This window comes from Bubalus bubalis, chromosome 11 (assembly GCF_019923935.1).
Source record: "Bubalus bubalis isolate 160015118507 breed Murrah chromosome 11, NDDB_SH_1, whole genome shotgun sequence".
NCBI classification, from domain to species: domain Eukaryota; kingdom Metazoa; phylum Chordata; class Mammalia; order Artiodactyla; family Bovidae; genus Bubalus; species Bubalus bubalis.
This window is the reverse complement of record NC_059167.1, coordinates 70,753,080-70,769,943: the sequence shown is the minus strand read 5'-3', so window position 1 is coordinate 70,769,943 and position 16,864 is coordinate 70,753,080. Positions and strand designations below refer to the sequence as shown.

General features: G+C 41.3%; 1 protein-coding gene and 1 long non-coding RNA gene across 11 annotated transcripts in view; both read right to left on the bottom strand.

Moving 5' to 3' along the window:
• Positions 1-306: 306 nt before the first annotated feature.
• On the bottom strand, positions 307-5,646 carry LOC112587868. Its single transcript, XR_003112392.2, has 3 exons — positions 5,553-5,646; positions 1,415-1,604; positions 307-711 (listed from the first exon to the last, which is right to left on the bottom strand). It is a non-coding gene; the product is annotated as an uncharacterized LOC112587868 (long non-coding RNA).
• Positions 5,647-10,272: 4,626 nt separating this feature from the next.
• Positions 10,273-16,864, bottom strand: part of MEIS2 (Meis homeobox 2) — a 223,723-nt gene continuing 217,131 nt past the window's right edge. For 5 of the 10 annotated variants that reach the window (XM_044925235.2, XM_006058060.4, XM_044925234.2 and 2 more), the window contains 3 exons: positions 15,858-15,916; positions 14,401-14,511; positions 10,273-11,700 (listed from right to left, as the gene is read on the bottom strand). In XM_044925235.2, the coding sequence (XP_044781170.1) occupies positions 11,414-11,700; positions 14,401-14,511; positions 15,858-15,916 (457 nt within the window). In that variant the 3' untranslated portion in view covers positions 10,273-11,413. Of the gene's footprint in view, positions 11,701-13,959; positions 14,055-14,400; positions 14,512-15,857; positions 15,917-16,864 lie in introns of all 10 variants that reach the window. The other 5 variants (XM_006058062.3, XM_006058063.4, XM_006058064.4 and 2 more) reach the window with 3 other exon arrangements.

The window sequence follows — 16,864 nt, the reverse complement described above, 5'->3', positions numbered from 1 at the left end:
CATGGTTTATTTATTTATTTATTGTTTGCCACCACCCTCCGTTTCAGTATTTTGCTTTGTAAAATGTTAATTACTCTGTATTTCTCTGGAAAGTCTGCTCAACTTCAGGGCTCTAAAGGAAGACACAGCGGCTTTGGCATTTTCTCCGGGTATCCTTTCCTAGGGCTCTAAGAGCAGAGATGCACTGCTTCCTTTTTTGTCAGAATGCCCCCTAATAGAGTTCTCACCCCTCTTTATGTCTAATGAGGGCTTTGAGGTTTATTAAGGGAAAATAGCACACACCCCCTCAGCACTCAAATACGGGATTAGGTGGAGCTTACTTGAAAGTGTATAATATTGTTGTCCCTTGGCAAGTGTCTAATTCTCTTTCCCATAACTTCTATTTGACCAAAAAAAAAAAAAATCCTACAAAATTCAAGTGATGAAAGTCAGCGAATAGATGTGGACAAGTGAACATCCTTTTACATCTCCACAGCTTTCAACCTGCTAAACTACACGATATTAAAACAAAATCAGGGGAAAAGAAAAGAAAATAAGTGCACCTTCACTGTTGTTAGTGTTTTCGTCTCATCAAATGTAGACACATCATTAGATTTCTTTTTCCTTTGTAGCAAAAGATGAGGAAATCAGAAATGCACAGCAGCCTTTTAACAGCAGCAAATCCAAGACTTTTGAGATGGTTTTCTTAGAGTCTGTTTTCCCTTCTTTGCCCTTCAAGCAAAACAGAAAACAAAGATAAAAAGGAAGAAACATCATTCCTAGTGGAGAGTTTATTTTGTTGCCACAATAAAAGGGTGGGGACAATTAATAGCTATTTGAGATGATAATGCTTAGTGATCCCATTCATTTAATCATAATCTTCAAGTGGTTTAAGATTAATGGCAAGAGGTGTTTTTGGTCTCTTCCTAAGGACCTTTGTATTAATTTACTTAGAGCACTGACCAGACTGTCAATGTCTCCAAATTTCATTAAGTCGAACTGAGACAAACACAATGAGATTTTCATGTTTTTGTTTTTGTTTTTTTCTGTGAGAATATCTCCTGGAATTTTTATTTGGATTCAGCTGGGGGCGGGAGGGGGGGGGGGCACTTGTTTCCTTTTCTCTATTATAACTAGGTGGAAATAGATATACATAAAATATGTGTGCTACATATGCACACATCCACATATATATTTAAATGAACTATATGTACATATCCACATATATATTTAAACTAATATCGTTTACAGATAACTTTCCTTTCACTTCTGAGCTTAATGAAGACTTTTCCAAAAGTCAACTTCAGTGACAGGAGACAGGTTCTGCTTCAGCCAGACCAGGATTTATGTTTAAAGTAGGTTTGAACGCACTGAATGTTTTCAAAACAGACAAAAAATAATGAGAACACGTTGGAGTATAAATATTTAACTTTACCTCAGTTGTCATAATAGCCCCAGCAATTCTTCAAACACAACCGGAGGACTGAGGCATCACTTCACTGGCATCAGCCCGGGCTGCCTCCGCCTTGCCCTAGGAGCGCTGGTCCCCTCAAGTCCCCGGTTGCCCTTCCCGGAGCATCCCCAAAGAGGAGGATTGGAGAAGGCGTGACGCGGGGCGGGGGAGCCTAGGGAGAAGTGAGGTAAGAGAACGGATTTTCAAACTCTAAGGTCCTGATCCTCTGGCAAGAAATGAACATCAAGAGACCCACCTTTCCCTTGCCGTCCTCCCTGCCCGCTGTTTCTTCCCCTCATTTCTCAGAGCTGTTTCCACAAAATCCCGCAATCAGGTACCTTCAAAAAGCATCCCCCCCAAACTCCCTATAAACTAAAGTCGTTCCTCACTACAGATTTACGCTCTTTCGGTGGGATCTGGCTGTGGCCAGAAGACTTTCCGCGTCAGAGCTGCTCGGCCAGCGCGTTTCCCGGGGAAGAGAGGCTGGTGGCGGGTCTCCCGACCCGAGGTTGTCCCGGCTCTCGCTACCTGCGCGCCCTAGCCGTACGGTGGTTAGAATTCGGGAAGATGCACTGGGATGCCAAGAAAGCGCCTCTGTGCACCGAAAAGGTTGAAAAATAACCCCAGCACTCTCATCTAGTACCAGTCCCACACCTTGTACTGGCGTGAAGCACCCGGGGAAGATCAAGTGTCAAAGACAGTGGCGGTTTATTTTGGTGCATTTCAGTTCTCCTTTCCGTTTCCAGCAAAATTGAGAACACAGCGGAGAAAGAAGAGGGACCTTCGGAGAAAAGACCTGTCTGTGTGTGTGTGTGTGTGTGTGTGTGTGTGTGTGTGTGTGTATAGGTAGGTAGATACGATGACAACTTTCAAGCACATTCTCTATTTAAAAGCAAAACCAAAACCCAGACAGGGGCCGAGATTTCTTGGCGGTGCAGCGAAGGGTCATTCAAGACAAGCAACTGTCTGAATTCCGAAAGCGATTTCTTGGGGCTTTACTGAAATAGTGCGAGTTCCCGAGAGTTTAATTTTTCAAGGCTGTAAAATGTTGTTTTGTATTGGCCTCTTTTCCCATCAGATATCCATTAAAAAAAAAAAAAACAAACAAACTTCTACAGCATCTATTAAACATATTTCCTTGGACTCGAAATCTACAGCTCGGCAGAAACAAACAAGTCACAGCAAAACCCCGGAAAATAAAGAGATTTAGAAGAATATCTGTCCGTTTCTTAGTCATTTGATAGTTTATTCCCTGGAGGCCAAGTGAAGGTGGGGGTTCGTATTTTATTGTTTTATTTTTCGTATGTTATTATTTTTCTCATATATTCACTTAAATGTTCAGCTTTGACAAACTATTTTCCTACCGCGGGGTTCTTTTGCAGAACAGAAGTGGTGGTGGTGAAGCGAGTTAGTCGAGCGGGGCGGGGGTGGGGAGCGCGGAAAAACACGACTTGCTTCGCAGGGGGCTGACGCGCAGCCGTCTACTCAGTTAGCCAGCAGGGGGCGCTCTTATGTTATCGCTGGACCAGACAGCCGAGCCGCTTGGCGCTACTAGAGGCTTTGCAGTTTTACGCAGCTGCAAAAGGAAGCGGGGCGGGGGGAGTGTAGCTCCTAAACCCTCAGCCGCTCTTCCACTTGGGTTATTTACCCGCTGTTAGGCAACATACCTAAGTCTAGCTTTACCTCCCCACTCCGCTTATAGTGCACCCCCCCTCTCCATCAACCCCTTTTCATCTGCATCTATGAAGCACATGTATAATCTCTCTCCCTAGCTTTGAAATATACATTAATGCAACTTATTAAATGCGCCGACGAATAGTCAACATTTTTTTCGCCTGTTAGTTCCGCTGATCCAAGCAGGATTTATTTGCAGATCTCACATCCCGGAGCCATAATGCGTGATTTTTTCCCCTTAAATAAAATTGGTCAAATGTTGACAACCTTTAAGCCAATCTAACGCTCAAGATTAGTGATGGGAAACTAATGAGAAAATATCAGATCGCCCGGCCTGAGGGCTGCCAATTAAATCTTCGCTGATTGAAAAATAAAAGCGGACTTGGGGTGTGAGCCCAGCTCAACTTCAACTATTAATTTAACATGTTGCCGGGTCCGTGCCTTCTCTCCTCTAAACAGCTTCCCGTAATAGCCCTTCCTCCTCTCTCATCCCTCAACCTAAAAGTCAAATGTTATTTCTCCGAATATTTCGAGAGGTTCATATCAGGATGATCGTTTCTTACACCGTAAATATTAGGCCTTTAAGCAATATGATTTAACTAATTAGAAAATTTACATCATTAAGTCTCAGGGAGAGAAAAAAGAGAAACAAATCTGCCAGTCATTTTAAAGGAGACAGGCACTATTGAAGTGTGAAGAAATCGGCTCTAATTCAAAAAGGCAATCGGGCAGAAAAAGCCCTCAACATTACCCTGCTAGTTATTAATCAGAAAGGGTTCTCTCTGCTCCCCACTCCCCCTCCTCTCTTAGCAGTGAGTTTAAGTTCATTTTTTTGCCAGTGGCCCATGTCATATTTATATTGAGGTTTTGTCTGCTAAAGGATTGAAATCTGAAAATGTTTCAATATGAAGAAATCAGAATCCTCAAAGGAAAAAAAAAAATCATAGAATCACCTTTCTTCCAGACAAGTAAACCTGTTGTGATAAACAGTCCTCACCCCCTCTTTATTTTTTGTCCATTCTTTCGTTTTTTCTTCCCATTAAGTTCCTATTTTGAAACCTGCTTGGTGAGAACGAGATAAAGTCTTTGTGTCCTGCTCCCCTCCCCCTCCTGTCTTGCACCCCTCCTTCCGCCAAAGTGAGAAACTTAGACTGAAAGCAGAAAAGTACAAATACATTAACAAAGCCCCACTCACTTGATAAAAAGGCCACGGTCTAGGCTTACATGTCAGGAATCTAAGAGAAGGGGAATCAATCCGGTGGGTCTCTGGACAAAAGATGATGAACTAGAAATTCCCACCACCTATGTATAACATTTGATAGAGTATGTGAGTAAAATGAAAAAAAAAGGCAGGTAGGTGAGAATTATTTTAAAGTGCATTGTGGTGTTGTGTGCCTTTTTCTCTATCCTCCCCCCCCCCCCCCTCTATTCAAGCTTAAAACAGCAGCCTCATTATAGCGAGGTGCCCCTTCCCACCATACTCTTACTTAAGCCCTTGGTCCACCACACACAGAGTCCTTTCCCTGGTCTTCTCATTCCCAGCAAATTAACTGAAGAGGGAACTGCAAAGGAACTTTGTGAGTAGTTCCATTTGGAAATTCAGCCCTTCCTGGCATTTCAGAGGACTTGTTCTTAGACATTGGCTTAAAAAAATTAATAGCAAGCCTTAGGTATTCAATTTCCCTTCACTATTATTTATTTTTAAATTACAAAGAGCTCCCAAAGGCCCTTCTTCTTCTTTTTTTTTTTCCCCCTGCCTGGCTCAATTCTTCTCTTATTTGGTACCCTTCGAGCCTCATTTTCTTATCCTCCTTTCTGCCTTACAATCTAAAAGTTTCACAACCTTGCTTCCCACAAAGTCCCTGGGCCTGGAATTTTCAAGTCTCTGGGCTTCTGCGCGCCTGGAGCTGCTCTCCAGCGTTAGTCCAACGCCATTCCTCACCTTACCAGATTTCAGCTTTGCAGGGGAGAGCAGTAGCAGACCTGGGCTATTAACACACCACAGTTAATTCTCTGCGGGAGCTTTTACTAGGTGGGACGTGTGGAAGGAGAAAACATCTGTAAACAGTGAGCTGCTCTTGAGGGTGGGAAGTGCGTTTTGACATCAGAGGCCAGAACGCATATGAAATATGGCAGAATTCATGAAGGAACTAGTTCGGAGTTACATTTTGGTGAAATAAGGAAAGGAAACAGAAAAGAGTGGGGGACACTGGGAAGAATCTAGAATGCTCCCCCGAATTTAGCTTTCTTTCTGATCGTCAGGGAACAGATGGGAGTCGAACGTGCTCCTCTTTGAGAAAGATGAGAGTAAAATGGACACTTCTGTCACTTTCAGGAGGCGGGACACTGAGAGGTGAAAATGTACAAGACAATGGCCTCTGGCGCTGGAGGGCTCCCCTGGAGGGCTCCCCACCCTTAGCCCCTTCCCTCTAGGAACCCTCCTTACCTTTGTTGCTTGCATTTGATCTGACACACTGGATGTTCCTGGGCTAGGTTCTTTGAGAGAAAAAAGACCATGAGAATCAACCGGTCTCCTCCTGCATCTACTCCGAAGCCAAAGAAACATAACAATAAAATTTACAGCGCCTTTAACAACTCGCAAGTAAAGCATTAAAATTCTATTTAATTGAGAAAATATTGATTTTTAAGTCTAGCAAAAGCGAAATCGTAATTTAGCTGCAAACTTTAAGGCGGGAATATAACATTATGTCGCCGTATTATGGATCCACCATATTATACCTATGCAACATCACATCTTTAATTGCACTACTTTATGAAGTGATAAAGACAAAAGATAACCCGACTTAAGCAAACGTTTAAAAAAAAAAAGAGGACCTAGAGTAATTTCTTTTTCCAGTTATTTATAAAATAATTGTCTCCTTTTAGTTTGAAATAGAAAAAAAAAAAAATGTCCAAAGGGGAAGAAAGAAATAAAAAGAACAGAAAACCACAGACCAGTCTAAAAGCAACTCACATTAGCAAGTCCGTTGACATTCTGTACCAATAGAGGAATGAAGCCAACACATTTAGAGAAAATGCATTCACGGACAAAATCGCATCCTCCTTTAAACGAAATAAACCTGGGTCTTTTTTCTTACTTTACTCTCCCGTCCTTTTTTGGGGAGTGGGGGGCAGAATCCATTGGTGGATAGGGAAAGGAAAGAAAATCAGGCTTTCTATGTTATTTCTGTATCGGTTTTTGGTATTATAGAGGAGTAAAGAAGTTTTTGTGTGGTGGTTTTTCATTGATCAGTCACTCTGAGCTAATGTAATTATCCTCATCAATAGGAGGCTGCAGAGAGAATCATTATGTGGGTGACATTGATAAATGATCGCCCAGGAACGGCCCTCTCGCGGGCAACCCCCACAGCTGACCCTCCCACACACACAATGTAGTCATAGAAACACCTAGAGAACCTCGGGCACCGCCGCGGAAGGGGCAAGTGAGGGAAGAAAAGCCTCGGGCGGCCGGGGTGGGGGTGGGGGTGGGGGCGAACGGGGGCGGCCGGTCCCAGACCCAAACCAGTCCTAGCGACAAAAACAGCCCACGGCGGGGACGCAGGAGGGCGTTGCGGGAGGGAGAATCCCTCTTTCCAGCAGCAAACCTCTCACAGTTGCTCACAACAAAGTGAAAATCCGTCCTCCGGACGACCCATTCATTCCTCCACACCTTTACCGTGTGTGACCTCACTACCAACAACCTCTGATGTTTGCCGAGACACATGTTCAAATAGATTTCTCCAAAAGAGTTAAATAATTAGGTTACAAACCTGTAGGCATCTCATTCTCATGAGGGTCTCCTCCCACCTCCCCACCCCCGTTCAAAAAACCCCAAACAACAAACAAACCAAACCCACAGACTCAACTGAACAAAGACAGCAGCTGGGCGACCCCCTCACTGCTTTCTCCCCACTTATTTACTGGGTGACCCTTCCTTTCGCTTCACCTCCTAACCCAGTGCCTCTGATTATGAGATAATGGATTTTGCGATTGTTCCTGTCAGGGGAAAAAAAAATCCCCACCGAACCCCACGTTTTCATCTTTGGACTGTTTTATTTAAGCCAATGTAAAAGTATTGAGAACAGTAATTGATTCATAATGATCCATAAATCGATGTCGGGGAGCGGTGAGGGGGGGTGGAGATGGAGATGTATGAAGAGTGGGAAGGGGGATGCTGTTTATTTATTTTATTTCTAAAGCTTCAAGTAAAGTAGCTTTGACACTGTTGGGGCTGGAGGGGAGGAGCTGTTGGGCTCTGCTGGATCATCCATCATCGCTGTCACCCAGAGTCTGCCCCGAGGAGCCGTAGACGCAATCTCCCTTCTGTCTCTACACCGAAACTATTAATATTAAAACCTCCCTTCAAACACTGCCCGGACGGTCTCCATTCTCATCACAATCTGACCGGCCTCCCCCATCAGACCCGCAGTTTCCCTGCGCAGCAGCTTCCTCCAAGCTTGGCCCCGACGGAGGGAGCTCCACGACCACGCACGACGCCCTTAGTTGATTACAGCGACTGTTAGGTTCCCCCTCCTCACCCCGTCAGTTTGAAACACGTCTGTCTGTCTAACACACGCGCGCGCGGGGGCGCGCGCAAAGAGAACACCAGGTGAGGGCTGGAGCCGCCCGCACGGAGAGGGAGAGTCTGCACGCCCCCTGAGCCTGCCTGAGCCCCCGCCTGCCTCCTCCCAGGCTCGTCCGTACTGGGCTGTGGCTGCTAAACCCGCACATCCAAACACCGCCCCCGCCCTAGACACCAGCCCTTCTAACACAGTGGCAACTTGCAGCGGAGGTCCAGGCTCCTTATCAAACTGCTGGCCTGCAAGACTGGTGGGGAACTTGTGGAGGATCCCTGTCCAGTCCTTTGAAGGAAGGTCCCTCCTCTGACAGCTGCTAGAGATATTAGCCACATTTCCCTTCCCAAATCTGCTCCGGGTTAACGGGCCCACATGGGCGGGAGGGGGCTAGGATCCTGACGGACTCTTCTGGACAGATCTAACCAGGGTGAGCTAGGGCGAGTGCGGGGCGCTGACCTGGGGGTGCGGCGGCGGGGAGGGGGGGGAGTGCGGGGGGGAGGAGGAGTGTGGGGAAGACACAGACTTCCCTTATCTTTTCTTCTCATTTTCCTTCAAAATGTGGCTTCTTGCTCAATTCCCAACCCTTAACAGATGGCGACTGCAGTTCTCTCAGAATTTCTTAAAGAAAGGGAAACCTTTGGAATTTATTTCTGCTTTTGCTTTTCCATATAAATAAAAAAGTGTTTTTATATTACTCTTGTTTTGGAGAACATAAGCAATTTTATTCAGACTACAGTATTTCCTTTAACACTATATGGTTGTCAAAACACCATTCCCAGTTTCTTTGCTTTTGACAGCTGAGTCTTTCTTAAATATACCCAAATCGGAACTCTTTATACTAAATAGTAAACCCGAGATAGGAGCAAGTGCCTTCCGAGGTGGTATAAAAAAAAAAAGCATTATAAAAAATTGGACAACTCTACCACCTCTCTATCTTAGCATCTGGAGTGGGGCGGCGGGAGAGCAAGGAAATGCAAACAAATATTATTACAACAATTATTCATCTCTAAATATTTAAGAAGGTTAAGGTTAACGTGATAGGGTGTGAAGTTGTTAAAGAAATCAAATCTGAGATGGCTTTATCTGTTAAAACCAAGAATAGAGAGTTCTGGGATCTAAACTGTGATGAAGTAGCTTAATAATTTCATTAAACACTTTCTAAATATGAGTCAACTACTAAGTAAACCCTTCAGCATTTACTCTACTGACAGGAAAGGAAGAAAAACTTTGCCAAATTTTTTTTCAGCTGATGTGACAGTTAATTTATAAATGAAGAACTTGTCAAATTTTACCTATAGCATTTAAACTAAAAATAAGTAATTATTAAAATTTTGCAAAAAGACTCCATATATAATTGGATGACAAAAATGAGAGGGAAGCTCTCTGTATTCCAAGTGGCCCATAATTTCTCCATGAACAGTTAGCTGGTATCAGAAGTGTTATTTCTGTGTTTAAACAGCATAATGCTAATTTAATAAATGGATTTATAAAAATTCTACCTAAAAATGATACAGAACAATAGAAGCTTATTTCCTTGTTCTTTTGCATACAACTTCTATTAATGGCTGGTTGGCTTGCTTGTTGTGCAATGGGAAGAGGGTAGAACCTAAAATTAGATTCAAACTTGAATTTCTGAGATAGTGAATGATTTCCCAATCAGGCTGACAGCACGGAAGTAAATAAAAGTTTATGACAGTATCCCTTCTGAACACAGGATTCAAAGTTTGGGTGTTACAAAATTTCAGGATAGTATATTTATTTGAACAACTGAGAAACATGCAAATCCCTCACACCTTTTTTCACTCTGTTACTTTGGCAGGCGTTTTGTGTAGTACCATCATGTTAATGTCAGAGGTGTTCAGGAATGTTGCATGAAATTTTGAAAATGGCATTACATTGCCTGTTTTGCTGTTGTTTTAGGGAAAAAAAATTAAGTTTAATGAGCAGATCATCGCACTGTAGTGCCTGCATGTGGAGGTGTCTGAAATAAAAAGACAGCATCCTATAATTTATATTAAATATTAATGATTAAGTAATCTTTTCAACACAGGACCTCAAATTCCATAGAAGTTGTTTACTCATCTATGAACATCTAAATGTAAATTCTTAATTTACATATTCAACAGTATTTTAGTAACTAAGACAGAGAAAAAACACAGGCAGATGAATTATCTTTGAGCACAGACGTTAGTTATTTCTTATGATGTAAAATTAACCCCGAAAAAACCCTTTATTCTGGCAGAAGATGAACATGAAAAGCTTCATCTGAAAGTACTTTTTTTTTAACATCATGCAGCTAAAGAGGAGGTTGGACATGTTGGTGAGCTTTCAACCTGGCTCATAACACATACACACACACACACACACACACACAATTTCGTACCTGTAGAAGTTTTCTGCTGGTAGAATTTATAGGCCAAATATATACTGAAAGCTTACAGATGGTTACCTTAAAAAATTGTTGGTAAGTTAAGTTTTGATATATACTGGGTTTCTGGAGGCAAAGCCTTCACCTACTTTCAATCCCAAGCATAGGCTCTATGCAACCTGGCCTTAAAACTATTAAAAACACAAAAGCCTAACAAAAAATCAAAAATGAAATATTTATTACCGCATTTTGTGACTTAACACTTTTTTTTTTAACATAACGTCACAGTCCTCATACAAGTATTTTAATGTAAATTTGACAAAGCTTAAAGGTAACAGCATTTTCTTCTAGTGAGGAACACGTGCTGAGAAAAGAAGAATTCATGGACATACAATACCAATTCCACAGCAGATCTGATACTAGCAAAAACATTCTTTTTTTTTTTTTCAATTGAGGTAAACACATAGAATATCTAACATGAAACAATTAATAGACCGAACTCTGTACGAAGTTTGTTACAGTATTCTCTTGCTCCTTTTTATCCCCCAAGCTTTGAGTTTCTGATAAAGTCCTAGTTCTGGTACTTGACCATTAATAACTTTTTTTGTGTGTTGAGGAAAGCTGCCCAACTCAAGATTGTTTTGTCCACAGCCAAGGCTTAGAACTCCTGGAAGAAGCTCCTGCTCTGTCTTTAAATCTTCATTGGCAAGCTCTTTGAAGAAGAGTCCCCCCAAATAATAATAAGAATTGGCTTATGAAGCACAAACTATAAAGATCTGTTTGAAACTAAAGGACACATTTATGGAGGAACAAAGGCCGGGCATGAAAACACATTCTTGAAGCCGGAGTCCGAGGGATGAGGTTCAGCCAAACGTTCACCAAGGTCTCCAGCGTGGTTCTTTTCTCATTGGCCCAACAGGTTTAAAATATACCACAGTCTCTCCTGGATAGTGAATTCACTGATGAACCAAAACAGTCATTCTTTTGGGAACAACACACATAGTGTGGAAAACAAGGATATATTTTTTTTTCTCTTCTAAAACTATTTGAGGCAACATAACGGAGTGATCAACAGAAATGTACAAGTTTAACTTAGTTCCTATGTTTATACTACAGTAGTTATAACTCTCGGAGTCTTTTTCCAGAGGATCTTTACATGGACAGAATTGTCTCAGTGAGCCCATGATTTCACATTTGTGTTCTTGTCTCATTGGTCCTCTGTTGCTTGATGAAAAATGACAAAAAGTAAAAAATAATCACAGCTGTCTGGAATTTCATATTGAGTGTCAACATCTGGTCAAAGTTCAGAAAGTCTTAAAATAGTTTTTGCGTGTGTTTCCTTTTCCCTTGAGTTCCCTTATACTACTGGGCATGAATGTCCATAACCTGTCCACCAACATTAGGATCTACAGAATTTAACATTGTGGGACTCTGTGCTGACATAGTCATTCCAGGGTGGGTAGGGGGTCCTCCGTGCATCATCATGGCTGGGTGGTGGGGATGGCTTGGCAAATATGAATGCATTGGGGGTCCATGTCTTAATTGAGTAGGGTGTGGGGTCATCTGGGGAGGAGTGTAACTTGGCTGTGCCATACTCATTCCCATAGGACCACCCTGAGAAACGTACTCCCCTGGCATGCTCTGCAAACCTGAAAAGAGAGAGGCAAAAAGAAAGCAGGTCAAATTCCTAAACATTTTTATACTTTACCCATCAAAGATGAAAAAAAAAAAAAAAACAACAGACACTGCAAATCTTATATCTAAATTTAGCTGCAGATTCTTGCCAATGTTTGCAGACATTCAAATTGTAGTTTGCATTTAATTTCATCGCACAGCAGTATAATGCAACACAACAGAACTAAATATTTAATGCAACTAAATGTCATAAAGTGGAACTGTTTTTCAAAATGGTATTCAGTACATTTCTTTGATAATTGCAATAAGAATATAAATTCTAAGTCGAGTTTTATCAGTTAACTGTTGATATATCATTTCTTTTCCTTTGTTGCATTTCTAAAAATGGAAAAAAATTATAAATATTAAAATAAAGTTGACATCTTATCATATCTATATTTCTTCATGAAAAATTTATCATACAAAACATTATGGCATATTCATTTCAAAGGGATGGGCTTTTATGTATATTTAAAATGAAGCCCCCTTTTGAATTAGAGGCATTCTTAGAGCAGTACACCCAAGAGATTGTAAAGGTCAGAGGTAAGAAGTCAATGTAAGGTCATATGACATGCCCAGTAGTTTATGTCTGAAAATTAAAAAAAAAAAAAAAAAAAGAATGCCTTGAGATTAGGCATAAAATATAACACATCTAGAAATTCTTAATCAAGATACACAAGATTTGAAGTTGTGAATTAATATGTTGGGAAGTCAGCAGTTGAAGATTCTGATTTGTCTTGCAAGTTACCTGTTCATTGAATTAAGGTTATATTATATTTATTGTTGCCCATCCCCAGAGCTAAAAGGACAGCTTTATTCACCTCTATTTAACCTCCAGTACATACAGTTGAAAAGCTGAACAGATGTTTTTGACACTGTAAGCTGGTAATCTAAAGGCTTATACGCTGCAGTCATTTTGTTAAGTAGATCCGCAGTCCATTATTAACAGAAGTGGCAAAACCATCTAAAGACAATAACACAGCCTGCATAGTCCCAGCTCTCTGTTTATTCTACCACAGCAGCCTGCTCAATGGATGATGATAATTAAGTACCAAATATACCATATTGTGTGGCTGCATAATCAAATCAAGAGAGGATAATATTCTTCTGTATTAAGCTATTAATGTAATTGGTCATGAAGCATAAAATATGTTATGTAATTAAATAGGCTAGAAATTATATGGCCTATATTAAGAATTATCCAAGCTGAGCAAATGTTTTCTCTATAGCTGTTTTAGGGAACATTGCTTTCTACATTTTTTGACTGCATTAGTAAAGGAAGAAAGGAAGGAAATTGGCTTCATCAATGGTGTTCCATGGTGACCCCCTGAGATCTCATATAAAATGTTGGCCTCTATTTACATATAGAGAATGATTTAATCAAGGTACGTGTTGTTATATTCAGCCTCATTAAACAAGGAAGTTTCGATGTTATATGAATTTTTTTATGCTCTGGTGTCTTCAGCAAAGGATATATCTTGTTGGCAGACTCTGAATTTTTTTCAGATGTCAAAAACACTTGAAGCTTTAAAGTCTAATGGGTTTCTTAATCCAACTGCAGCCATTCAGCCTCAGTGAAAAATCCATTCCTTCATATTCAGTTGCTCCTAAATGTCTTTCCCTTTAAATTTATTGACTGACTTTCCTGTCTTTCTGTCTCATGTCGAAAGTCAGTAGGCACATGTAAAAAATAATCAAAACACACCGACTCCCTAGTGAAGAATCAATGGTGTCGCTGCTGTCATATATCTAGGCTAGGCATAATGAACTGCAGCATTTCATCTTTGCATATAAGATAATTTGGGCATCAATCGTATTCTGACAGATTTATGTCACTCAAAGGACAGTTCTACTTTTCCTTTTTTTTTATCGCTTCATTGAAGCCTGCTTAATTTCTCTCAGTCAACTGGTGCCCCCAAGACGTTATTTTTATTCTTAAATGTCCAATATCCACCTGATGTCTGTGTTTGTGCTCATTGGGGCCTCGGTAAATAGACTAAGAGCAAGTCCCCCCTGCTTAAGACACACACAGGCTTGTCAGTTGGCCTTTTCAAAAGTGTGTATTTGCGTCATCTTCGCCTTTAGAGATGGTGATATATATTTAAAAACAGGTCCTTAGTTTGGAAAGGCATGCAGTTATGGGCAAGGAAAAATAAAACGGGGGCCAAATTATAAAAAATAAAATAAAGTCTCTGCAGTGACAGTGAAGACAGGTCGCACCCAACTGTACTTACTTCCCCCGGCTTTGCGATTGCTTTACATGGTGAAGGTTACATGTAGTGCCATTGCCCATCCATGCCCATATTCATGCCCATTCCACTCATAGGTCCTAGAAAGGAGATAAAATCCAAGAAGAGGCCGGAAAATCAGCAATAATTGATGGTGAAAAAATAGGAGGAAACTCAAGATTCCTTCTCACTTACTGCCTTGGTTCAAAAAGAAAAAAAAAAGAAAAAGGATGTGTATGGGGCAGAGTAAAATGGTATTGTTGTCAACTCTTTACTTTTTAAAAGAAGATTTTTTTTTTCCCCCACCCAAGGGAAAGAAAGCAGGCAGAGCAGGCAGCAGGCAATATTAAACCCACCATGAGAGTGGGAGAGTAGAGTGGATGAAGAAGGCTGGTGGAGAAGGTGACACTCGCCAGGGAAGCCCAGAGGAGAAATGAGCAAACCTACCTGCAGGCCGGATTCCCATGTGTTGCTGACCATCCAACACAAAGCTCCCCATGGGCTGACCCTCTGGACTATACGCTGCTCCTTGGCTCACTGAAGGATCAAGAAGAAAACCTGATTGTAGTCATTCGAGGACACAGAGGAGAAAGAAGAAAAGATATACCAAACAATCAGCAATTGTTCCTGCTGCAGCACTGAAACGTTACAGCAACAACGTGGTTGGCACTTGCAAAGGGGGGGTGTGGTCTGTATGTGCGGTTCTAGGGTTGAGGTAAGATGTGTGAGTAGCTTTACCAAACATTCTAGAGGAAAGACGTCCCCAGCCTGTTGAACAGGTGGGTCATCCTCAGCAGCCTTTACTTCTGGACTTTTCTCTCTCAATTAGGGGGAAGAGGGGCTACCTGATGTATAAAGATCGCCACATGCTATTAAGATTTTGTGAACCTGCCATCTCTGGTGGCTTAATAAAATTTCACATCAGACTTAAACACTCGAAAATTTGAGCACAGTTTTACAAGGTTAAACAGACTCAATGGAACGTTTGCTTTTTCACTCATACCAAAGAAAATGTAAACACGGTAAATTTAATGTTTCAATTGTTTTATATGATTCTCCAACAGGCCCCCAGCCTCCATTAGTGGGGCAATATTTCAGTTTTGTCGGGGAAATTTTGCCAAAGGAATCTGATTTTTCTTAAATTCTTTAAACTGAGGCCACAGCTTAAGTCTCCATCCTATTTGACATCCTCGTGAGTGACAATAGTCATCATCTACATGGAAAATAGCTTTTTCCCCACAGACCTTCTTGCAGGACACCACAAGTCTGCAGTAAAAGGAAATGCCTATTTCAAAGTAGAATGATTAGGAGTTCCTGGGTAGGGTTCTGACCATACCGTGTAATAATAGCTTTAGAGAAACTGAGAGATACTGTGAGAAAAACCCACATGTGTTTTCATGAGATGGATGGGAAGCATTTTAATAAAAAATAATGCTGGCAATGCAGCATGTCAGGCTTTAATAGAATATTATGAATAGTCAAAGCAAATGAATGGATACAATGAGTTTAACAGGAGATGTTCCAGGAGTGAAAGCAACACGCACACCAAGGAATTATGGGTAAGGAGAAAATGAGAGTGTGCTAATGATTGGATGCAGACAAGCAATGAGTAATTCCAGAGCTCACAGTTAAACAAACTGCTTGTGGCACTAATACGTGTGCCCAATTACCAATTCAGAAAGAAAATAAAAAGCAGTTTCAGTAGAGTCAGGGTGGGAAATCTCCAATTAGCACCAATTAGTGAAGTTGCTTCCTAGAATGGAATTCTGGGGACATTAAAAAACAAAATTCTCCCAGAATGCCTGATGGAAGCATTTCTTTACCAGGTGGTGAAACTCCTAAAGTATAACTTGATGAGGATTTGTGCCTCAGGGATGGGAACACAGACACGAGTTGGAACTTGCCTGCTCGATTTGACTGGTCAATCATGGGCTGTACTATTCTTCTTCTGGCATTAATAAACCTGAAATAGAAGAGAGACGACCAGTCAGCAAATGCAATTTCTGTGCTCTGTGAACACCTTCGCACGCTGCGGAGAATACAGTACAGTCGAACATCTACCAAAAATTATCTTTTTAATTTGAAGGCAATCTTTCCTCTCCATGTTCAAAAATAGCTGACTGGATCATCTCCCCTGTCATCTCATAACCAAGTCGAGGTTGACTTGCTAAAAACAAGTTACTCAGGAAGAGAAAAAAGTTTTCCCTGCGAAAACTTGTATTAATTTGCAACTGTGCTTCTGCCTCTTGAACAAGTCAGAATCTTAAATTCACAGGCTGGAAGATTTTCCCCCTTTCCCTAAACTCCATCATAGGGAGACCCCGCTTCCCCTTGCAGCTGGTCATAAATGGAGACCAGGCTCTGGCACTCGGCTTTCACAAGGTATTGTTAGGTCAGCAAAGCCATCAATTAGGCTGTCTGAAGTTTTATCACCAACACAGCAGTAATAAGTGCTGGCCAGAAAGACTTCTGCTCTTCGGCAACTCCTGCAGTTTAAGCCTGTAAAGTTAGGGGTCATTTAGAGGTCAGTGCCAGCTGGGGGCGGCCTTTCCAGTCTAAGCTGGGACACCCAGGGCAGGGATAAAGGTAACTGCCAACCATAAACCCAGCCACCTTTCAACCCACTAGAAAGACAGAGCCTCAGGTACACATGGTTGATATTAGAGTCTAAGAAACATTTTCAAATCAGGTGGTGGCTGAATCACAGGAATGTAAAGGAGAAGCAGTTATTTCGTCTAGAAGCCTGGATCTAATTTTGTTGGAAATCCAAAAATAAGTGCCTACTTCATGTTACTTTAATGTTTAATAATGCCCATCAAATATTCATGTACAAACAGAGTAAGATGATAAGAAATCTCCTTTATTTCTCCAAATTTAATAAAAACAAACCAATTTTCTACCATTTGCGAGT